The sequence below is a fragment of the Perissodus microlepis genome, chromosome 12, assembly GCF_051167445.1.
Source record: "Perissodus microlepis isolate ML-2025 ecotype Zambia chromosome 12, ASM5116744v1, whole genome shotgun sequence".
Taxonomy (NCBI): domain Eukaryota; kingdom Metazoa; phylum Chordata; class Actinopteri; order Cichliformes; family Cichlidae; genus Perissodus; species Perissodus microlepis.
Window position 1 is genome coordinate 10,619,086 of NC_140472.1, and position 23,683 is coordinate 10,642,768.

Genomic DNA, 23,683 nt, shown 5'->3' on the forward strand with positions numbered 1-23,683 from the left:
GTTTTCTCTTGCCGTTGTTTAAATAGATCATAACATCACTTAAAAATGACATCTTCCTTCTCTCACTTCGAGCCAACAGCCTGTGGACTTTCAGTGAGAAAGAGTTGAATTTTCTCTAATAATTCAGCCAGAATCCAAAGGAAGCAACACTTATGCCCTGAACATTGTAGAGTTCCCAAAAGGCTGTGCTCTTCCACCTCACTCATTTACACCTCAGATAAAGCAGGAAGTGAAGGGGTGGGACTTTTTAGGTCAAAGCCTATTGGTTATCTGCTTTTGACATTTCAAGAGGGGGAAATTCTTTCTAGCTTGTGAAGGTTTTAGGTTATGTAGGTGTTTCTGTGTAGAAAGAATTTTGATATTTTCCCCTTCAAGTTCATAAACATGTCAGAAACTACAACATGGATACTTAACTGCTGCATTTTTTTAAATTTCCGTAATCTCAGCTTAGAGGTAAACAAATGCAAACAAACTGCAGGACTGTGAATGTCTTTGAACACTGAAAGCTTGTTGTTTTGAGACTCATAATAAAGAAAAATGCTAATTATTGGCCAGTTTATTTATTAAAACAATCAAAGTTTAGTTTCCTGCCCAAAGAATTGTGTAACCCAAGCATTAAAACCACATTTGTTTCTATCAACATTGACTCAACCAAATGCCCCAGAACTGAAATCTTTGAGACTTTTGCGCTGAATTCAGGGTCTAAAGTTTTGATTTTGTGCTGTATCTTAGCCTCACGTGGTGAGCACACTGGCATCCAGACAGAAGAGAAAGTAATCCAGGAAGAAGTCGAAGCAGTGGTGGTGGTTGTGTCTGAGGGTTCAGCTCCTAAAGTCTCTTCGGACCCCTGTCCTAACCTGATGCCTGTGCCAGCCACACCTCCAAAGCCAGCATCTTCTCAGCAGGCCACCCCCCAGACCCCGGCCAGCGAGGGTAAGAAGAAGCCCGAGCCCCACGCTGAGGTGATAGAAGTGCCCAAAGCCCTGCCTCCAGATCATCCTGATCAGAAACGAATGCTGGTGGAGATGTGTGTCCGGGCTCTGTTTCTCTGTCTGGGGCGCTTCCCTCAGCACTACAAGAGTCTCTACCGCCTGGCCTTCTTCTATGCAAACAGCAAGACCCATCAGGTCAGTCCAGCCCTGTTAACTGATGGCCAAGCCACATGCCTGTTCTTGACATTGATGGTGTGTTCAGTGCACCAAAATACAGGTCCCACCGGCAGCCACACATTCCCTCTCTATATCACTTTCTCCAACAGTTTTGACAGATACTGTCATGTGATTTCAATCGTGAACCCTTCCGTTCCTTCTCCTTGGGAGATATTCTTTTCTTCTGCTCATTCTGATCCTATAATCTAGTCTCATCTGTCAAAATAATATTATTCCAGTCTAATCTGGCTGTTAATTTCTTGATCTTTAACAGTTATTTACAACTTGAGGTTAACCTTGTGCTATTTACATTCATAAAAGCATCCTTTTGACTGTTCAGTATTATTCTACTACCTCTTCAAGAATGTGCCTCATTTGGTCTTGTAACAGAGAACTGCGCCTTAGTTGTCTTTATATCTTTGGCGGTCTTCCAGGTTCTACTAAGACTTCTCATGTCACTGATAGGCTTGTTTTGTTTTTTTCATTTGGATGGCTGCCTTCACCTGAATAGACACCATGTTTTAACATGTTCTTGTGAAAATCAGTGAATGCAACTTCAGCGTTTCAAGCCAACACCATGAAATGTCAATAAAACATACCAGGTTTGAAAGTGAAGCTGCTTTGTCCAGTAAACCTGTGGGAAAACGTGGGACTCAGGAAAAGATGTCACAGACAACACAGCTGTAATTAAAGTTGACACTAAAATGAAATGAAAATGAAAAAATTAGGTTCCTCTCCAATTACTTATGTATTTATCTGTATTTCTATAGTAATTACACCAGAGCTGTGATTTCCATTTCTTTGTTTTTCTTTGGTTTTCTTGTGGGACTGTGAGCTCTGCAGTGATACATGAGCTGCTGAAACAGCTTGTGTTGGCTATGAGGCTTTGTGGGCAGAGGTGTGTGTGGGTGGTGCGCAGTGCTCTCTCAGCTAGTTTGGCACAAGGAGACTGCAATGAGCTTTACTTGAGATGGCAACCTTCTGTTACCACTTTAGTTTTTGTTTTCTTAAATAAATACAGTCTTTCCCCAAACTGAATAAAGGTAAATTGGGTGTGGTAAAGTGTTAGGTGTTTTATATATCCTCATTTGACCTTGGTAGTCTAAACAAGCACTGAAATCAAGTTCAGTAAAGGAAATTTCCATTAGACTCAGTTTAGTGTACAATAACTTTTGATTGAGGCTTACCTAGTTAGTATTAGGCTCAAGGAAACTGTTGGTAAGGTTTCCTTGAGGTTTAACATGGAGGAAAGGAAATGTACCCTGGCACTGAGTGGATGACAGTCACTTGATGCTGTTGCCACAGGTTGCTTAGACACCTCCACAACGTGACACACTGAGTATTAAAAGCCTCTGTTCCGTTTACATTGGCTGGTCATTTTTATTCTCACATTTCAAACTTGGAAAGAGGGGAAGCCTGTTAATTTTATGCTATGGGCAGTGGGATTGTGACAGGTAGCATATATAGATATATATAGATATATATAGATATATAGATATATATAGATATAGATATATATATAGATATATATAGATATAGATATAGATATATATCAGATAAATGTTGTACATTCAAATGTATGTTGTTGCTTTTTTCCCGACACAGAACCTACAGTGGGCTAGAGATGTGTTGCTAGGAAGCAGTGTCCCATGGCAACAGCTGAAGCACATGCCAGCACAAGGACTTTTCTGTGAAAGAAACAAGACAAACCTGTTCAATGTAAGTCAGAGTTCACTAAACACACACACACACACACTTCCTCCTTTAATATGTCATTAAGCCACCACATGTTTAATGTGTTTTTGAACAGCCATTTCATCACTCGATTTATTGCCAACCATCAAGCATTTGCACCAAAGACTTTTTTTATTTTATTTTAAAGTTAAAATATTTTACGTGAGTAATGGCTATCAAGGCCAATATTGCATAAATAATGGGGCCGGGTTATGACTGTACAAGCATGCCGAAATTAATTTAGTCAATATTCCACATCGTATTCTAATAAATATAACCTAGAATTTTGAACAACCCACAAAATTTACAGTCATTATCTTTTACAATATTTACAAATGAGAAGGAAAAACTGCTATAAACACATTATAATCTGTTCACTTTAATCAGAGAAATACGAAACAGACTTCTCCAAGATGCTTTTCAGACTGTAGCACCTGTGTGTAGCTGTAGATTATATACAAACAATGGCCATATCTACCACTAATACTCCATTTTGAACACTTGGCATTTAGTTGTTGTCTTTTGCTGAATGTGAGCATGTTTTATAAGAGGGTTATTACTATGCCATTAAAACAAGCAGCAGCCTCTGGAACTGAAAACACAGAAGTGCAAAAAACTGCAGTTCTTGTTGTGGCCACGTAAGACTTGCTCCAAAAACGAGTCAATCCCACTCACCAACTAAAGCATTAAAAAGCATATTTTACAGCCGGGTACAAAATTAAATGGTTTCTGTTGCTATGGGTACTTTCCCCTTACATATCCACTGCATGTTTTTACTGTTTACTTTTATTTTTAAATTGACTAATCCATTTGGATTTTGCTAAGGCTTTAGGTTTGGAATATCATCACAACACTTTTAATCAATCACTAAATTGTTTGTGGTGTCTTTTAGACCATTATCTGACAATTATGGCTTATTGTATGGATTGTCAAAGAGGTTTGTGCTTCAGGTTTGCTGAGCAAACTTTTAGTATTTTATGTATTTTATAGTATTGTGTTCAGGCATGAAAATCTTTAGAAACCGATGGGCGATGTGATGGCAAACAGCTAGCTTCTTTAAGCACATTTCTGTACAACTAAAGGCCAAGCAAGCACGTGACCAACAAACTGATGGCCATTTCACAAGGACAGTAGCTGTAGCAGAAGTCACACACTTCTTTGGCGACTATTTTTCTCTTTTATTTTATTAGTCCTTTACATTAGACCATGAACTGATAAGGAAAGGTTTCGTGAGCATTTTGTTTATTTGTTGCTTGTCTTACAACGGCCACTGTAGTTAGGATTATGAGCAAGAAAACAGCAAGAAAACGCCTGCCTGCATTCTGCAATCTAATGAAGTCTAGCAGTCAGATTTAAAACACTGTAACTTTATAAGGTTTTTTCAGTACATGCTTAAGTAATTATTCCAAAAGCAAAATTAATTTATGGGATAGGCTTAGGTTGCCATACGACTGCGTTGACACTGAAGTCAAATCTACAATGTGCAGGCGCAGACCTGCGTACCCAGGTGGTTGTTGTCTCATCTGTATAAAGTTTAGCCTCAGCATAAGAACGTAAGAACATTTATTGACATTAAGTGTTCAGATCATTTGGGACTCGGTGATCTGTGCAGCTTGCTGTGAATGATTGGCATTCCATAGTTAGGTTTACACACACGAATCAATTGGATTCACAGAAATCAGCCCTATATATGGATCACTAAAGACAAGCACTACTATAATCTGAGTCACACAGTGGGCCATCGCTGCATTATCTGCCTTTCAGAATTATGAGACCTCTGTTGGGTACCAGAGGAGGAGATTACTGTCAGAATCTGTCATCTGCTCTGCATGTCAGTCTGTTTACCTCTTTTCACTTGAAGCACATACTATGCCTTCTCAGCATGTGCAGAAAAAAGGTTACTTTTTTATTTGCTCTTTGTGTGATTTGTCAAAGCGTAAAGATAACATGCCAGATAATACAAACAGAATGTTACGTCATGTCAGCACCTTGTATCATTCAGTTGTCAGGCACGTTTTAGCAGTGAACCTTATTTTGGACATAATTGATTGTGTGGGCCGTAGAGTCAAATGTCGGCTACAGAATGTTAACTGACTGTGGAAACGATGAGGGCCAGGTCTGAGCTAGAGGAAAGCTTTGCTGCTCTTTGGCTCCCACTGGGTTGTTTCAGAGCCCCTTCTGTAGGCAAACCTGCCACCCTAGCATACCAACTGTTGGAGCTTTACTGTTCACTTTGAATCAAGCACTCTGTATCTGCCATAAGACAATCTAAACCTTTCTAAATATGAATGAGAAATGACTGTTTTCCCCTAGTCTTTAAGTTTAGGCGCACACAGATTTGCTGGCTTGAAGTGGATTTGAACAGTTCAGGAAAACTGTACCTTTAGGTGAGTAATTTTCAGCAGACAGTCAACAGCTGCATTTGAGACAAACTAATCACTTAGTGTGACTTTTTCTTAAATATTCTCTGTGTGTTCAAGTCATGTCTTCATCTGCAGCAGGTCTGATGTGCTAGTGTGATTACATCAAACATGTGGCATGATGCGTGGCGCCTCTTGATGTCAAAGAGGCTTGACTCTCAGCTGAGTACACACCTCATTGAGCCTGTTGGTGAATACTAAGTTCCCTAATGTAGGTCATGATGCCCTACTTTTCCCTCTCACATTGGCAGGGTTACATTAACTGCACAAAGTAACCTACATACTGCTGTAAAGAAATGATCCAGATGAAGTTATGCTGCATAATTTATCAGTGTGGTTGTCAGCACAAGTGAACCAGTATAAGGTGGGATGTGATTATGACATTAAAGTAATTGTGATAGAAAGAAAAGAAGAAGCAAAACACATTAATAAAGCACATCCATCTGCAGAAAGAAGCATACATAAGAAGCATAAATGTCTGTCTAGACAGATTCTCTTTTATTTATTCATTTATTTTTAACAGAGCACTTCTCTCAGACTGCAGCTTTACTTGTGGTTCCTAGGATATTGAAAAGTAGAATGGGAGGCAGAGCATTGAGCTTTCAGGCCCCTCTTCAGCTCCCAGTTTGGATTTGGGAGATGAACACCCTACTTTTAAGATGAGGCTTAAAGCTTTCCATTTGTTAAAGCTTACAGTTAGAGCTGGATCAGGTGACCCCGAATCCTCCCTTAGTTATTCTGCAATAGACCTAGACTGATGGGGGATTCCCATGATGCACTAACTCACCTCACCTCTGTGTTTATATACCACTCTGCATTTAATCATTAATTATTCATCTCTGGCTCTTTTACTCTTCTCCTCAGCAGAACCAGGCTCAGGGAGTGGAGGTTTCTTCCTGTTAAAAGGAAGTTTTTCCTTCCCACTGTCGCCAAGTGCTTGCTCAGAGAATGTCGTTTGATTGTTGGGGTTTTCTCTGTATTACTGTAGAGTCTTTACTTTACAATATAAAAAGCCTTGGGACGACTGGTGTTGCTGGCGCTGTATAAATTAAATTAAACTAATTTTTAAAATGTTTGGCTTTTCAGATGCAGGGAATAGATGTAAAATGCAGTTTGGTTTTAAGGGAGCAACACGTACACTTTGTTTTGGCTAAGTCCCATGTCAGTTTTATTGGGTTTGAAAATATTATTAGCCCAAACGCATTGCTCGGAAGATTCATTCAAACAAGGAGTATAACATACTATATGTTTTTGTTGAATAATGATTAAACTTGGTAGCAGATACCAATATATAATTTAGCTTTACATTATTGATGTGTGTATTGTGACACTTCATACAAAGCAGAAATGTTTCCTCTTTAGTCTGCAATTTGTTATTTATGATCCAAGTGATGTCACATGTTTATAATCCAGTGAGCATGTTATAAACTCAGACTCGGCTGCCACCAAAGACACATTAGTAAAAGGATTCAGTATATCTTATGTCAGCCCTTTAAACTATACAGATAATGTGATGTAACAACATCACATACTGATTTTTTTGAATTTCCAAATCACCCTGTTTGGTTTCAGTGTCGTCATTACAGGCATGTAGTGGGATTATTGTAGCCATTATTTCCACAGTGGTTTACAGAGTGAGAAAACTGAGTTGTAATGATATTTCTTGTAATGCTGTTGTAACAGCAGGCGGCTTTAGCTACAAGACTACTGTTGAGTAGTCGTGAGGAGTCCCTGAGTATTCACTCAGGCACAGTTACCACCTCCTTCTTTCCCCCGCCACACACACGCACTCATCTTACTTGCATATTCTTCCACCCACTCACGTAGCTCCAGAGAAAATGGGCGTCCTTGTTGCTATATTTCAGACAGACGTAACTCCGCTTCTGTCATGTTTTGAAATGATACCCTTTTTTGTGCGTGTGTGTCGGGTGAGCATTCACGTTTAATTCAACCACTTGAATCTAACTTTGCTTATAGGTGAGCTTTGCTGTCTTGTTATATTATAGGGTAACACAGTTGAGTCAGTTGATGTATGACTCAAACATTTGTGTGTTCAGCTGTGCAGCGTGCTGTAGGTGGAGCCTCACTTAGGAGAACCTTGTTGTGTTTTTTTTTTTTTTTTTTTCTGCCTCTCTTAGAGGAGGCGTGTTGGCCCAATGAATTCATTTTGTACAAGTTGATATTTGGATTTGCATGTTGGAGGGTTAACTCTGGCTGCAAGTCTGTTTTTCATTGCCTTCTCCTGCTCTGTAATTGAGTGAGCTCGATATTTTTCAGCATTTCTTTTTACACTCACAACAGGAAGCGGGAAAAACAAGGTGTGTTTCCTTAGTATGTTTTTGGTGGCCAGCTGGAGAGAGACGACCAGAGTTAAAGGAGAGGAAAACAAGAAGGTGAGGGCTGCTGTTGCTGTGCTGCTGGCTGACTGAGGAAATATGTGTACGCAACGCAATCTGTTCAGGCAGCACCGTTCTTCACACTGTTTTGTGTGGCTGATTGCGGGGGGGGGGAGGGCTTTACTTACACAAACCTTGAGGGACTTTTTTTTTTCTGCTAGTTTTGCCTTTCCTTTCTCACTATTGGTTTGTCATCCTCTTGATGCATCACACTTCACAGATGAGGTAGCACTGAATTCATTTTTCAGCCAGTTTATGTTCTCTTGTTCTTTTCCTGTTGCTCTGTCTTCAGGCTGATCACGCTCTACCCCTCCCCCTGGCTCTTTTTCACTCTACTCAACTCCTCACTCTATTGCTCTGCTTCCTCATTACTCTCTCTCTCTCTGGCACTCCCCTGTTTGTGTGTATTGTGTGGGTGTGCACTAATGGGCGGGAGTTTCTCCACCAGCCTCCAATTGGCTGGCGTAGACCTACAAGGATTGGATGTATGCTGTGTAGAGTGAGAGAGAGAGTGAGTGAGAGAAGGGGAGGGGGGGTGGAGAACTCCAGCAGGCTGGGGTCAGGGGGAAAGCGGAGATGGAGTGCGTGGGTGTTTTTGTTTTGAGATGGCAGGGTTTGAAATCAGGAGAAGAACGAGTCAGCTCTACTGTCAGTGGCGTACTGAGCTTATAGGCCGTGACTCCGGCACCGTCTCTCCTCTTGCCATTCTCTTTCTCTTTTCCTGTTCTGCCATGTGCAGCTGTGCTTCCCTCTTCTCCTCTTCTGCAGCTCGTGCTGCCCTAGCACCCAAATGCAGCCCACCCCTGGCTCTGAGAGCGTGAGCCTCTTTCAGGGTGGAGGCGCTGCTGGTACTGCCACCACCAACAGGAAACTGTCCAAAAGAATACTAACACAGGCGTCGTGGAGTAGCTTTCTTTGGTGATGGTGAGTTGCCTCCTCTCGTTCCTTCTGACTTTTTTTTTTTTTCAAAATCGAGCGCAAATTTGTATTTATAGTAGCTGTACCTTGGAGTAGAGCTGTTTTTAAATCTGTGATGTTTCTGTTAGATTGCACAGAACTGTAAAGGACACTCCTGGAGTCTTTTATTCTTTAGATTCTTCAGATTTCTGCATGTCAGGACTAATGCAGAGAAGAATTTAGGAAGATATAAAATTACACCAACAACCTGCCAAATGCTCATGGCTTTAGCAGGAGACCAGCCATCTTGGATTCCCCCCCCCCTCGAAATCATACAATCTAAAGTTGTAGTTGGTTATAGTGAAACTGTAGTTGATGTAACATGGGATAGTGACTGTTGGTTGCTTTAAGACACAGCAACGCTTAATTTGTGCAACTTTCCTGCCTTTTTACTTTTTTTTTTCGTGCCTTTTCTTGTCCATGGCATGTTTACACATGAGAAGATGAAGCAGATAAGACAGCCAGTTTTTTTTTATTTGGCTTGCAAACAAAGAATTCCCCAGTTCAGTTTAACTGTAAAGTCCAATAGCTGTTTTTTTGCCTTTTTTCTGCTTTTCCCTTTTAACCAGCTTATTATTTAATTGGAAAAACACATCTAAAGTATGAGTTTGTCTGCTGTGCGTCTTACCCCTTGCCTGATTCTTACATGATCTACTGGCCACGTCTGGGCTTAAGCTCCAGATATCAAGCAGTGTTCATATTTTCTGCAGCAAAAAGGGGGAAAAAAGATGCTTAAAATTATTGCGGTTAAAGTCTTACAAATCTGCTTTAGATGCTGTGCTGCTTCATAATCTGTGTAAACCCATGGCTCTGCTTCCCTAAACAGATTTGCTGAGGTTGGATGCTACTGTAAAGAACAACTCTTCTCCATGAAATGTTGGAGGCTTTTCATAATCTGTGCATTGAAAGGTTAAAAACCTTCCCAAGCCTGGCCTGATTGCGTCACATGACATCATAAATAAATCTTCTTGTCTTTGTGCAGACATTTGAGCAATGTTCGTGGGATTTCTTTCCTGACCTCTGTTTTTTTTTGTTTGTTTGTTTTTTGAATTATCATCACGAAAGTTGCTTAAAAAAACAGTCCAAAAATATTCCTATGTACAACAAAAATACTAACAGAAATTAGGAATGCTTAAAAACAACATGTATCAGGTTTTCTGGGATTCATTTGCATTTCATTTAATTTTCTAGGTTAAAAGGCTCTAGGTGCATCTTCAAGCATGGATTTTGTTTTGATAGGTTTATCTCTCCTGCTTTGTTCCTCTCCGGTGGATTTGAAAATGTCATCTGACAATCTGGAGCGGTCTGTTAGGAGGAGCGCCATGCTCCCCATGCCTCCAGCAGCTGATAGAGCCATCTCATTTGTTTTTGTTCCATCCTGATATGGTCATCTTTATTTGTTTCTCTCTCTCTCTCTCACACACACACACACACACACACACACACACACACACACACACTGAGTCTGTAACTGTACCATGTGCCATGTGCTTTGCGACCGAAGCCTGTGTGCTGCCTAGGCCACCATCTGCACTCGCATCAGAAGCTTCAGAGTGCAGATCCTCTCCTCAGTTTACCTGCTGAGTGGACATGTGCTCACTAAAAAGGTGGACTGCTCCATTTAAAAAAACAAAAAAGAAGGGGGGGAGGAAAAAAGAGGACTGTGTTTGTTGGCAGCTAGTCTGTTTGGTCTGTTTCATTGCTTGGACAGAACTGAGCACTAATGAGACTGCCCATCATGTGCACCCAGAGAGAAAGCCCCCCTCTCTCTTAATATCTCCTACATGGCAAGCTAGACCGCTAGATCTCTCCTGCAGCCTTTCCATCCCCTCATTAGGGCTTTCTTCTTTGAAAGCCATGTGTTTCAGTCACATTAATTTTTTCTTGCTTTCCCCACTACCTTCTTTCCTTTCAGCTTTTCCACGTGTCCCCGTTAATTGTTTCCGTTGTGTCATGCCCTCCACATGCCTCTGAGAACTTAGAATAGCAGCAGAGAGCATTTATAAAAACACAAACTTTCAGAATTTTACAAATTGGACTGTTGGAATATTGAGCGGTAACTTTCGTTTGAGCTGCTGGAGATCATTTGACTTCACTGGGAAGTTTGAAATACTCTTGGGTAACTGCACTGTCTCTTTTGACTGTTCCTACTCCAACTGCTAGCAACAATGATGAGTAAAATAGTCAAACCTAACTCTGCATTTTCCTTTGTTTTCTCCTTGTCCTGTCCAGGGCATCTGGCGTATTCCAGTAGATGAGATTGATCGCCCGGGTAGTTTTGCATCTCATATGAACCGATCCATTGTCCTCTTGCTGGAGGTGCTGTCTCAGCTCAAGGATCACGATACTCTGCTGAAAGTCTCTTTCATGCTGCAGAGAACCCCTGACCAGGGAAAGTAAGCACCACGTTCTGTGTGATGATGTTAATTCTGTCATGTGTCTTTTATTCGTTCCATGACATCTCTATTCCTTCTTTCTGAAGGAAGTATTTACGGGATGTTGATCGCCAGGTTTTGGCCAAGAGAGCATTTTTCCTAACTGTAAAAGTCCTGGAGGACAATCTGAACAGTCTCACTGGGGTAAGACTATTACAGCCCACTGTACACATGCACGGCCGAGAGCCACTCAGTGTTTTACACATCTGGCATGCACCCACTTCATGTTTTGACAGGTTCTGTTCTTTTTCAGGTGTCTGAGCAGCTTCAGAAAGCGCCTGCGCCCTCCATGGGGGAGATGACCACAACAGACACATCCAACAAGCCCAGTTCAGATGACAGCAAACACACCGTGCCTAAGAAGCCTGGACTCACAGAGGGCGCCTGTGCTACTGATCCAGGTCCAAGAGAAGCCTCCCAGGCGCAACTCACCCCAGCACCACTACCGTCAATAGATAAAGGGAGTAAGGTTCAGGACGGCTACCCTGGGAAGGCAGAGACTCCTGGGAATGAGGGGCATAAAGCAGGGCCTGCAGAACCCATGGACCTGGACATCTGCCACTGGAGGAAACCCTCTAATGCCACAGATTCTCAGGGCACCCAAACACAGGCTGAGACCTCAGTGAGTGGCACTGAGCCTCAGCAGAAAGTCACTGACATCAGCCGGACACCAGAACTCTCTCTGGAGGAGCTAAGTATCAGTTCCAGACAGCAGCAGCTTCAAGCCTCAGCACCCAAAATCACCGTGGCAGCGAGCGGGACTGATCAGGGGTTACTACGAAAGCCAAACAGGAAGAGGAAACTTCTAGAGGATGTAGAGTCTGGAAAAACCCTCCTGCTTGATGCCTACAGAGTGTGGCAACAAGGCCAGAAAGTCATGACCTACGACCTGGGGCGCATTGAAAAGATAATGTCAGAGACTTATATGCTCATAAAACAGGTAAACCTCTTGCAGATGTGCCACACCACATGTCTTCACTGTGCATATATAGGTAACATTATTGTTGCAATAACCACACTGCATTTTTTTTTAATGATATTTTGCAAAGTCATACATTCTTAATGAGAATCCTCCTAAAATAATTTGGACTCGGGAAACCCCTTTTCTAACTGAATTAGTAACAGTACTCCTACTGACAATCAGGGACTTTCCCACTTTGAGTTTTCGAGCTCTGCAGCAAATGCAGCTCAAGGTGTGGTTGTTTTTACTCTGAGTAACCCAAATTCAACCTCTGTGTCTCCCGTCCTTTTGCTGTTATTTCTAAAATAGATTGCTGACTCTAAATGTAGTTTGGTATTTTTAAATAGGAATAGCCATATTTTCTCTCTTTCGCTTGTCTCTCTCTCTCTCTCATGCTATATATATCCATCTCTAAAGCATGCAAAAACCACTTTGGCTCAGTCACTGCTGATTTAAAGATACAGTGAAATTTATCACTACATTTCACTTTATGAATTCCTGTGATTGGCCTCTTAACTTTTCACATTGATATATATTGATATCAGGTTCTGCACTGAAAAGCAGATTGTTTTCTCATGTCAGCCCCGGCTAGTTTTTGCCATCAAAGTATAATTGATAATGAAAGATTGTTTTTACACTGCCAGCACAACTGATGCAAAGTGTGCCGTGACAAAGTGCATACACAGAAATAGAAACTTTGTAGAATATTTCTAGAAACAGAAGGCTTCTTTTAATGAATTATGTTAAGATAGTTAAAATAGAATAGCCATGTGGTTCCCATTGGAAAAATATAAACTTGAAAATACAGCAAGAATGAGATAAGAAATTGAATGGAGTGGTTTACTGTCTGCATCGTTTGGTTGGTTTTTCTGGGCGCTTAGCTTTGCAGCAAGATTCTTTTTCCTGTGCTCTTTAAGAAACAGCTTAGAGAATAATTTTCTCAGAGCTGTACCTAAAAGCCAGAGCCAGACGCAACATGTTTCCTGTCACCAAATCACGCAATTAATAAGCCTGGACATTTTCCAAAGCCATCTTGTGGTTGTGTACCTACTTACACAAACTGCAAATGCTTTGTTTTCTCTTTTCTTTTTTCCCCCCAAAACACACCTGCACATGGTTATATTTTAAATCTGTACCTTTTGATTTTTTTTTTCATTTTTGTTTATGTCAGCAGTGCTGCATATCACACTCAAGACATTTTTCAGTCTCTAACCTCTCTGCTGAGGTGTTAAAACAAAAACCCACTAAGTGTGTATGTAGATTGAGCATTTCCTGCCATCAAAGTATTTCAGCTTGACGAGTAGAGAATACTGGTTGCTCATTATTACCTCAAAAAAGATCCTCAAATGCGCATCATCATGTGAACATTGCGTTGGTTCAGAATTTGTTCAAATGCTCTCAATTGTTTGCAAACACTGTCTGTTAATGATGCCATTACAGTTCTCTAGAAAGTGGTGTGGGTCCTCCATAACTGTCAGATATTTTTTGGGCTTTTTTGTTTTGTTTTGTGGTTGTTGTTTTTTTTGTTTTTTTTTTTGGGGGGGGGGAATAAGATTAACCTTTTTTTTTTTTTTTTTTTTTTTTAAAAAAAGGTAAACATAAGGGATTTTTGAGAAGTTCTAACTGGCAAATAAGCATGCACACACATGCATCCTTGTGTGTTTGTGGAGAGGAAGTTCAACAAGTAAAGAGTTTGCAGAGAGCTAGAGATGAAAGCAGAGGGCTGTCCTCTGTGACATGTTGAAGCTTGACTCAGTCTCTTTCTACAATAAGCAGTTTGAAAACTCGATTGAGGATGCTGTAAATTCCTTCCCTTTGGGGGTCCCTGAATTGCTGCAGACAGCCAAACGTCGCTGTAAACATGCTCACGCAGCTGTTAAAGCTGCCACAGACAAAAATTCGATAGAGGAAAAATAAAGTCCCCCTAAATATTTGTCCTCTCACAGGCCTTACGCCCACTCCTCTGGGTGGAAGTTGTCTGCTTAACTCATACAGACAACTATGTCTCGCTGTCACAGAGGACCTTTAACACATGCCTGTAAACTGGAAAACATTTGGACAACAAAGACCTGTGATTGCCTAAATTCTCCAATCGGGGTTTAATTTTCTAAAACCTGAAAACAATCAGTGGTAGATTCTAGATCTTTCTCAGAGTACTTGAGTTACAATATGCTGAAAGGTTATTATCCAATTTGTGTCCCCGAAGATGCCAAAACCTGGCTGCCTACTCCAGCTTCGAGTGTGCTGTGTTGTTCTCTAGCTAAGCTTGCCAACTCCCACACATCCACCAGCTGAACTACGCCTTTCTTTACTTGTGCTAATGATCAGATGCGAAAGCTGAGGAGAGAAAAAATCATGCTGGCTCAGAATCAGATTAAGTTGTTGTCGGTTTGGCGTTGGTGTATGAGGATTAATTAACATGGTATGTTTCTCAGGACAGGTCACTTCAGAAATCTGATGAATTTGTGGTGCTATAATCATTGCTTCTGTGTTTATACTGCACGGAAACGTATGTGAACAAGTTGACATCGTGGAATCTGATTATCTGTATACACTGCGTTCCTCTGCTCTAAAATCCTTATTCTGCCTTTTCTCCTGTCTCAGGTTGATGAGGATGTGGCTCTGGACCAGGCTGTGAAGTTCTGTCAGATACAGTTGGCCACTTCTGCCCAAAGACAGGTAAACTTTTGTAACTCAGCATGTTCATCTGCCACCTTTCTGCTACACCCACACCTTCACATTTTCCCTCATCCTTGTGGTGTAGCTCCCTGTAGCACGTGCTTAACTATGGGTCTATTCCTTCATTATTAAAGATGATGCAAAAAAAAGAAAGATCCTGGGATGTGCGTTGCATAGCAAAACACAAATTTTAAGGTTTTCTTTCAAAACAAATTAACAGGACACCAGAAATGTCTGATAAACTACAATCGTCTAGCTCACCCATCTGGCGAATCCAGGAAGTTTAATTCTAGTGTTACATGTCTGCTGATTTAGCTCATAATAGCACTTGTTATAATATATGTTCTGTGTTATGTGTGGGGTTAAGTGTGCAGCATCTGTAGTAAAATGTGCTAAAGTGATGACTAACTTGGTAATTCCCAGACTTCAAGTCTAACCTGCTCCTGCCTGCCAGTGCTAAATATAGCCCAAAGCGTGGTGTGAATGCTCCCTGTTGTCCCTTCAGCCTCACTCAGTCGCTGCCAAACTTGTCATCATTTTCAGCGTGGCACTGATATTCAGGTTGTTTATTTGCACAGGCAATATGCATATGATGTCTTTCATTTTTTAAGATAAAGTGAAAGAAATGAGTAAATACTTAGTGTCTGTGTAATTGCAGACAATCAGCTAGTGCCTAAGCACGTTATCTCAATTTTGTCTCCAGTACACGGATTCCTCATCGAATCATTACTTGCTCTGCCTCACTCTGGATCAGTGTCGTCCCCCCCCCCCTCCTTCCTCTCATCCCTCCTCCTGCCCACACAGTCATCAAGGGTCTCTCTGCCCACATCCTGTTGTCACGGTGATGTTCCCTGAACTTCAGGCTCATGTGTACCACAGTTGTAAGCAAAATAAATCTGTTTTTTTTTCACCAGTTCAGCAATCGCACCATCTTATTTTCTGCATGATTCCTTTTGTTCATCTTGGTCTTTTTATTTGTTTGTCTACTTTCCACGCGACACTTGACTCATAGATGATTGCAGAGAGCTGGAAGACGCCATGTGTAAAAACTACAGTTGTTAATTAGTAGCAGTAAATTATATTTTTGTTTTTATCTACATGTATTTAATTTCACATTATTTTGTTTATCTTCTTTTTACCTTAAAGAGGCTAATTATAATGTGCATAAAGAAGTGAATTCCTTATTTAACTTATACTGGGCCTTTGTGCAACCACCTCAGTTCACCATCTGTCTTTAACTAGGGATCCTCTCCCTTTAAGACCAATGTCCTTTTAAGACATTTTTATTTCTGATTTGCTGCACTTCATAAACAGCATGCCACAGAAATTCAATTTCACTGACATCACACAGAGCCAGGAGTAGAAAAAACGCGGTAAAGAGCCTTTAGCTCACTTCGGGGACTGTATGCTGACTTATGTTATTTCAGTTTAGAATAATTTAAATGTGAGAAAATTGAAATGATGTCTAAATAATGCCATTATTACAGTTGCAGAAGCCTAAACCCAGATGCATCCACACTCAAAAAGAATTTAAATTTGACCACTTTATTTCATCATGATCATTTATATTGGATGACTAATACTTAACAGCTCATACATGGATTCTTAACAAGACACAGTCATGCCGCCTGACTGCCAGAGCCAAAGGAAAATCACCAGCATTGTAATTTATTTTTTTAACCACCTTCTCAGTTTTTTTCCCCATATAAGCTAATACAGACGTATTGCCTTTACTATGTGCATAGTCATCTGCCCAAAGGCCCATTGTGAGCCAGGAAAATCAGTGAATTACTCTGATAGGTGGCCTGTATACACTGGTGAGTGTCCTTGCATGCCCAGGATGTGAAAAACGGAGGTTGCTTTTCTACATCAAAGCTCATTCTGTAGTCTTATCTAACTGCTGTTAATGTGTAATTATTGTGGCACCATCACCTGTCGTGGTTTGCATTTGCTTACATTTGTATGTGGTGGGTAATGTAGATCGTAGCTTGAGGAATTTTTTTTTTTTTTTCCCTGTCGCTTGCAGATTCACACATTTCCTTCAAGCCCCCACAAATAGAGGGGGAGGGAGCGAGTCCTTTGAGTGCTGAGCTGGAAAATCAGCTGTGTTGTCCTCTGTCTTGTTTTCACTGGAGGAGTCCATACAATTTGCTGTCAACTGGTGAATGTGAACTGAGGGGCTATACAAAAGCCCAGGATAAGTTAAATAAGGATAACACTGAATTGGTGGAGGTATTTTATTAAAAACACTCCTGTATTTGAGCTGGAATATTATGGGTTTACTTCAGTAAATATGTTTTGTTTGCTTCACAGTGAAATGCCAGTATTGCTTCATTTTTGGAGGGCAGTTTAATGGAAAAAGTTTGTTTCCGCTGTGTTGGAAAGATCTGCCGCGGCTCTAATCTGATCGACAGCCCGATCTGTGATGACAGAGAACAGTCTTTCGGTTCATTGTTGGACCTCGACCACACGGGAATGCTCAACCCTGAATACTGGCTTCATGCTACGTGCTGCAATCTAATGTTTTTCTAAGCGCACAGTCCAGCTGACTTGTTGGTGTCTCTATTGGGGATGTTTAATTCATGAGATATGAATCATCAAAGCTGGCTACGGAGCTACTGCTTGCTTGCTTGCTTGAAGCTACTGTGCTGCTCTGCATTGGGCTGGAGGATCTTTTGCTCTCCAAGCTTTGGGAAGGCTACTCTGCTTGTTTAATTTTGCCTGTTCTCTGCTGTGTGAATCCCATGGGAAGCTTCACTGCACGCAGCTGTGAAGTCGAGCACAATTTGACTTCATCTCCCTGCAGACACCCAGGGAGAACTGGGACGAGAGCTCTGTTATTGCCAAATTTTCTTGAGCTACATCTGTCAAAGGCCACTTGTCATGACAGAATATACACTATGACCCTCGATGTCTTAACAGAGCTGTAGCAGATGCAGTTTAGCTTTCACAGATTCTTTTGCAAGTATGAAGTCATATTTGCCTCTTTTCCATCCCTGCATAATTAATGCTGTACATGTCGGTGTAGCCTTCTAGTCAATATGAAATGAATTCATTCCTGAATGTCTCACATTTTGGCTCGGTTTGCACAATAGACCGAGCATCTTGTGTGTCATGTGCTTAGAAAAGCTGTTTTTCATCCAACTTTTTATCCATTTAGATATAAAAACTAGAGGAGAAGGTGTATTCATTCCTTTTAACTGTGCTCCTCTGTGTTGCCATGACAGCGGCTGTGGGAGCAGGGCGGCTGTTGTCATAGGTTGTTTGTGCAGCTCTTGTGTTTATAAGTGGTCCTCAAAAGGACATCCACCAAAGTGGCTCAGATCTGAGCTCACCATAACCCAACACACAGTCCAGCGGGCAAGTGCTGCGAGCCCGTGAAACCCCGAGGAGCGGCATCGAAACTCTGTAAAGGATTCATTACTTGTTGTGTGAAAGAGGCAAAACTAGCACGGCTGATGTGTGTTTGAAAAGTGCAGAAATATCGACTCTGCTTCTCTGAGTCTCGCAGCAGATCTGTCTCAAGGGGAGAGGATGTACAGTACTCAGAAGTCTGCCGGTGCAGGGGGTGGTTAGCCAAGGTCAGTCACACCTCCTCATGAACGCTGCTTTGTCTTTTTTTTTGTTTTTTCTGTCTTCAGCAGGCTTCGAGCGATGCCCCGACCACACCTAAGTACACAAAGGAGCAACGAGACCTCTTCTTCCCCGCCTCCCTACCGACGCCCGTCCTGGTCAGCCACTCCACCTGCCACCCGCTGTCCACCCAGGACAGCCAAGCCAAGGTGGTGTACGAGCCCCTGAGCAAGCTGCCCAGACCTCAGACCTCAGGCTTCCACGATCAGCCACAGCACAGGAGAGGAGCCAGCCACTCTGCTGCAGCCATGGCCTTCCTGCCACAGACAGGTACAGCGGCCTCCTCCCACACACATCAAATGTTGCGACGTCCTCTGATTCTGCAGACAAAAATCGATGCAGTTTTTCCATTAAATTCTGCTGCTTTAAGTGGAGCTCCAGTTTCTAATGATCCTACAGTGCCTGTGTCCATGTGACCAGCAGAGGGCGCCTGTGGGTTTCAGCAGCTCAGTTACAAAACAGCAAGCTCTGGCCTGGTTATGTTTTGCCTTTTGGGTTTTGTCAGTCCACCAACAAGAGTTTGAGAAATTCACATCCTCCAGATTGTGACTCTGTGTGCCTACGTGAGCTCCTCGAAGGCTTTGGCTTAATCACCGCAGATCTCATAATGAATATTCAGCTAATCTCGTGTTTGCTATCAAAACATGTCATTCTTTCCTCTTTAGGTTTTTAGGATGAGTAGAACTGACATTTCTAAAGGCTGAGAGCTTGAATCTGTAGTATGCAAATTCAGTGTGTGAACCTTTTCTTTGTGGTCAGTAGATTTAGCATCAGTTGGTTAGAATAATCATTTGACGACATTTGACGACGGTCATGATGTTGTTGACGAAGTTTGTTTTTTTTGTTTTCTTTTGCCTTTCTTACCTGTTTTTACTCTTGAGACACAGAAAGGTAGTTTAAACGAACCTTTTATTTTCAAGGGGCAAGCTCCCTCAGGGTTACTACACAGGTAGAATAACAGACATAGATACTGCGAGTTGGAACTCATTCACAGTTTTCAGAAAATGAATACACATAGGGATGTTTAAGTTGCATTGACAGACATGAATGAAACATTTGATCATTCATTAGCTGTTAACCAGGCGATAGTGAAGGAGGCTGCCAGTCAGTCACAGGAAAGACTATTATTCACACTCACATTCACACCTGCAGGCAGCTTAGAACCAGTGAATCTTTCATGTGTGTCTGTGTACAGAGAAGAAAACACATGTGGCCAAACCAACTCACAGTAGGAGTTATATTTTCTTAACCATGAACGCAATAACGGAAATATAAAAAGACAAAGGCAACTTGCAGTTTAGTAGTTTTTTAGGGTTTTTTATGTTTGACTAATAAAGCTGAATTAAGTCTCAGAATACCGGGTATTACACTTCTACCACCATCACAGATTTCAGATCAGGGTTCTTTGTGTGTCTCGTCTCTCTGTCATGCCTGGCATTTTGATGAACATTGCTTCCCATCATTGTCCAACCATTTGCAGCAGACGGCTGCCCCTCCCTGAACCTGCTTCTACAGGAGGTCTCTTCCTGTTCTTCCCCACAGCACCCCCCCCCCTCACACTAATATTGTAGAGTGGAGTTTGTTTTTTTGTTATTTTTTTTTCTTATTTCTTTTGGGTTTTTTTGGTCTTACAATATAAGGCAACTTCAGGCGACCATTGCTGGGAACTAGCAGCTCCCTAACATGTCAATATTTATCTTAGTTTTTGGGTCCATTTCACGACTTTCACACCTAAACAGAACTTCATATGGACTCATTAGTGTGAGAATTAGAAATTGTCCTTGAAGTACAAATATCTCTTGCCGTGACACACTGGTGATTATTATTATTACTTATTGAATTGCATTCATCATTCATTTAGCGAGAGCGTAACCAGGAGCTGCATATTATGAAGTTGTATAGCTTCATGTCCATTTCCTAAACTTGCATGACCTTTGAAGTCTGAAAACACATGCAAAAGTGTGTTTGCATGTGCGTGCAAACACTCACTGGTCGGTATGAAGCAGCACTGCACTGATGTGTGTTATGTAACAGTTTCCTAGGCAACATTATGGGTGAAGACTGAAAACGTATTAGATAATTTTTGTTTTCATATTTGTGTCCGTGTCTGAGCTGCAGGGGGAATTTTTGCAGTTAGTGTTAGCAGCAGTGTTCCTGCATTCATTACAAACGCTTGTCTAATGAATGAGGCTGTGAGGTCCCAATCAAAGGGGAACTTGTTACTGTCAATTGTCTGCTAATAAATGCCAAATACAAGGAGATTTATTAAAATGGTAAATGGCCTGCATTTGTATAGCGCTTTTCTAGTCCATAGGACCCCAAAGCGCTTTACACTACATTCAGTCATTCACCCATTCACACACACATTCACACACTGGCAATAGCAAGCTACATTGTAGCCACAGCTGCCCTGGGGCGCACTGACAGAGGCGAGGCTGCCGGACGCAGGCGCCACCGGGCCCTCTGACCACCACCAGTAGGCAAACATGGGGTTAGTATCTTGCCCAAGGATATTTGGCATGCAGCCAGGAGGCAGCCTGGGATCGAACCACCGACCTTCTGATTAGTGGCTGACCTGCTCTGCCACCTGAGCTACAGCCACAAAATAATCCCCTCATTCATCGGTGACCTGTAAACAATCAGTCGCTTGTGAGTGTTCCTGATGACTTTCATGGGACCCCTAGTCAAAAACACATTTCTCTGTGTGTGTGTGTGTGTGTGTGTGTGTGTGTGTGTGTGTGTGTAGCCTCTAATTGTGCTAAAGAAGGAAAGCAGAGAGGAAGTGAAATGGTACGCAACGCAACTTTAAATCAAAAGCATTGGAAACCATTCTGAAAAGAAATGTTTCTTGTCAATGTCCAGTTGATTTGCTATAAAAGCTTACATTTTACAATTTGCTGCAATACTTATTCTTTTTATACACTGATTTATTTGTTTTGTTTTGTAAATTTAAAGCACAGTTTTTGCGCACTTGCAAAGTATTTTGTTGGGTCGAATTGATCCCTAACATGTTATTTGTTGCTCGCAGAGGAGCGGGAGGAGCCTGCAGAGGGACTTTTGTACCGACAGCAGGAGTCGCACCTTTGCCAGCAGATGAAACTCGCCACTGTGTCCCAGCAGGGGCAGGAATTAGCAGCAGGCTGGTTTCAGGGGGAAACTGCCACATGTAGCACAACACAACCTTGCCCAGGTCATTACCTAAGAATCAAAGTGTCTTACAAAAACATGCATAGATTGGATTCAACAGATAATACACATAACAGCACCGTTAGTGACTGTGCACGCCTTCTTTTTTTTTTCTTCCACGCTCTTTCTCTCAGACCAGCAGCAGTATGCCAGCAGTGACCAGTCGAAGCTTCCAGACCCCAGCCGAATCCGCTCCCGAGTCCCGCCCAACATGCCAAAGCTTTTCATCCCTTCCACCGTTACCAAGTTCCCGCCAGAAATCACAGTAACGCCTCCGACCCCCACGCTTCTCTCCCCCAAAGGCAGCATCTCAGAGGAAACCAAACAGAGACTTAAGGTAAGCACTCTCAATTACCACGCATACGGCTCTCTGTTGTCCCAGCACTCAACAGTGACCCCTGCTGTCTGCTCCTGTACAGAACGTCATTCTGTCGTCCCAGTCCGCAGCCACAGTCAAAAAGGACACTCTGACCCAGCCGGCACTGGAGGTGCAGGAGACATCCAGCCAGGAGTCGTCTCTGGAGAGCGAGTCGGACGAGGAGGACGACTACATGGACATCTGAGCCTCGGAAGGCCTCTGAACTCATGACACATCCAGGCCTGACTTTGCCAAACTCCATTTCCCCCAATTCTTTAAAGCAACAACAAAAAAACCAGGATGTTCATACCTCTGCAGCTGTCTGTGTTGATGCTCTTGTCCCCTCACGTGCATTGCAAAAAAAAAACAAAAAACCCCGCACTCCCACTGCAGTATTCTCATCGGCTGTCATGTCGCAGTGTTGCTCTGGTGATGATGTATATGACAGACAATGATGGCTTTCGTCTCACAGCATGTCTGTAATGTGCCATTTATGCATATCACTCTTTAGCTTTTTGAGCTCTCCTGTGACAACTTGGGGAAAAAGGAAAAAAAAAATCAGCCTTTAAAGCGAGCCAGTCCCGTGTTTATGCATCTTCTCGTATGTTGTGTGCTAACTATATCGCCAAGCTGCAGCTTTCCAGTCGTCTCACGAGCCCACCGAACTGAGGCGCCTCGGTCTGGATGGGCGCTCAGCAGCATGCACCTGCTGTCCTCCACTCTGATAGTTTACTTCGGCATGAGACGTTCATCTCCAGGACACAATGCATTGCTACACGAAATATTTCAAAGGACACAAGAACAATCGGCTGCGTTTGATGTTCGCCCGTGGAGCCAACGAGCCACGCGGCCTCATGACATGTAGCAGGTTGAAAATGTTTACACTTAACATTCGGGATGTTTTTCAGTTTGCACTTAACTTTGCGCTATTTTTGTACTCATGTATTCCTTGTACTGTTTTTTTCTTTCTTTCCTTTCATGTGCATTTGTAGCTAAGAGGAACAGTTCTTACCAGGATGGACCTCCATGTCACCAGCATTGATCTGCACTCATATGGGAAGGGGTTATTGGAAATTAGCTTTTTTTTTTTTTTGGTACGTATCAAAATCCAAGTATCTTTCCGACATGTTTTGGCTTTCAGCGGTCAACTCTTAAGCTCGAGAAGCACTTTTCGTGATCTTTCCCGATCTTTGACGCGTCCCGAGGAGGACTCTCTAATCCCGATGCCTTTCCATTGAAACCATTTTGGTAAATTTGTCACAATCTAGCTTAACTCAGAGGAAGACAACAGAATGTTTTTTAAAGATTGTTTTGTTTTCTATACAAGATGTTAAAGAAAGTTATTTACCGATTATGTTTCTTGAAAGTTGTCTAAAACATAATTTTTCAAAGAAAGCGTACAAGTGAATAATTGTAAACTATCACCCTTGATAAAAGAAGAAAAGTTTTGTATTTTATTTCACGATTATTTTTTGGTGTAAGATAGTTTTTCTATTGTTCTGCCGAGCTTCTGGGAATGTAACGCGGCTAAAGAGGGCGAGTGGGTCGAAGGCTTGAGCTCGAGCTTCGCCCGGCTCCCCTCTGGTGCAGGCTGCTGAAGTGGAACTGTTCTCTGTGTCTGGACTGAATGCATTATAGATGTCAAACCAAAAATATATTTGAGAAACACATGATCTGCACTGTGTGTGCTGTTTGTTATCAGGTGCAATGTGTGCATCAAATTAGATGGTTTGTTTGGGGAAACCAGCTGTAACTTACAAGAGCCGTGGATGCAGA

At 42.0% G+C, this 23,683-nt stretch overlaps 1 protein-coding gene across 5 annotated transcripts in view; it reads left to right on the forward strand.

Moving 5' to 3' along the window:
• Positions 1-23,577, forward strand: part of cabin1 (calcineurin binding protein 1) — a 38,989-nt gene extending 15,412 nt beyond the window's left edge. For 4 of the 5 annotated variants that reach the window (XM_084945353.1, XM_084945355.1, XM_084945356.1 and 1 more), the window contains 10 exons: positions 733-1,127; positions 2,754-2,867; positions 10,888-11,051; positions 11,138-11,234; positions 11,344-12,030; positions 14,656-14,730; positions 18,372-18,633; positions 21,392-21,553; positions 21,684-21,886; positions 21,969-23,577. In XM_084945353.1, the coding sequence (XP_084801479.1) occupies positions 733-1,127; positions 2,754-2,867; positions 10,888-11,051; positions 11,138-11,234; positions 11,344-12,030; positions 14,656-14,730; positions 18,372-18,633; positions 21,392-21,553; positions 21,684-21,886; positions 21,969-22,112 (2,303 nt within the window). In that variant the 3' untranslated portion in view covers positions 22,113-23,577. The remainder of the gene's footprint in view (positions 1-732; positions 1,128-2,753; positions 2,868-10,887; positions 11,052-11,137; positions 11,235-11,343; positions 12,031-14,655; positions 14,731-18,371; positions 18,634-21,391; positions 21,554-21,683; positions 21,887-21,968) is intronic. The other variant, XM_084945354.1, reaches the window with a different exon arrangement.
• The last annotated feature ends 106 nt before the right edge of the window (positions 23,578-23,683 follow it).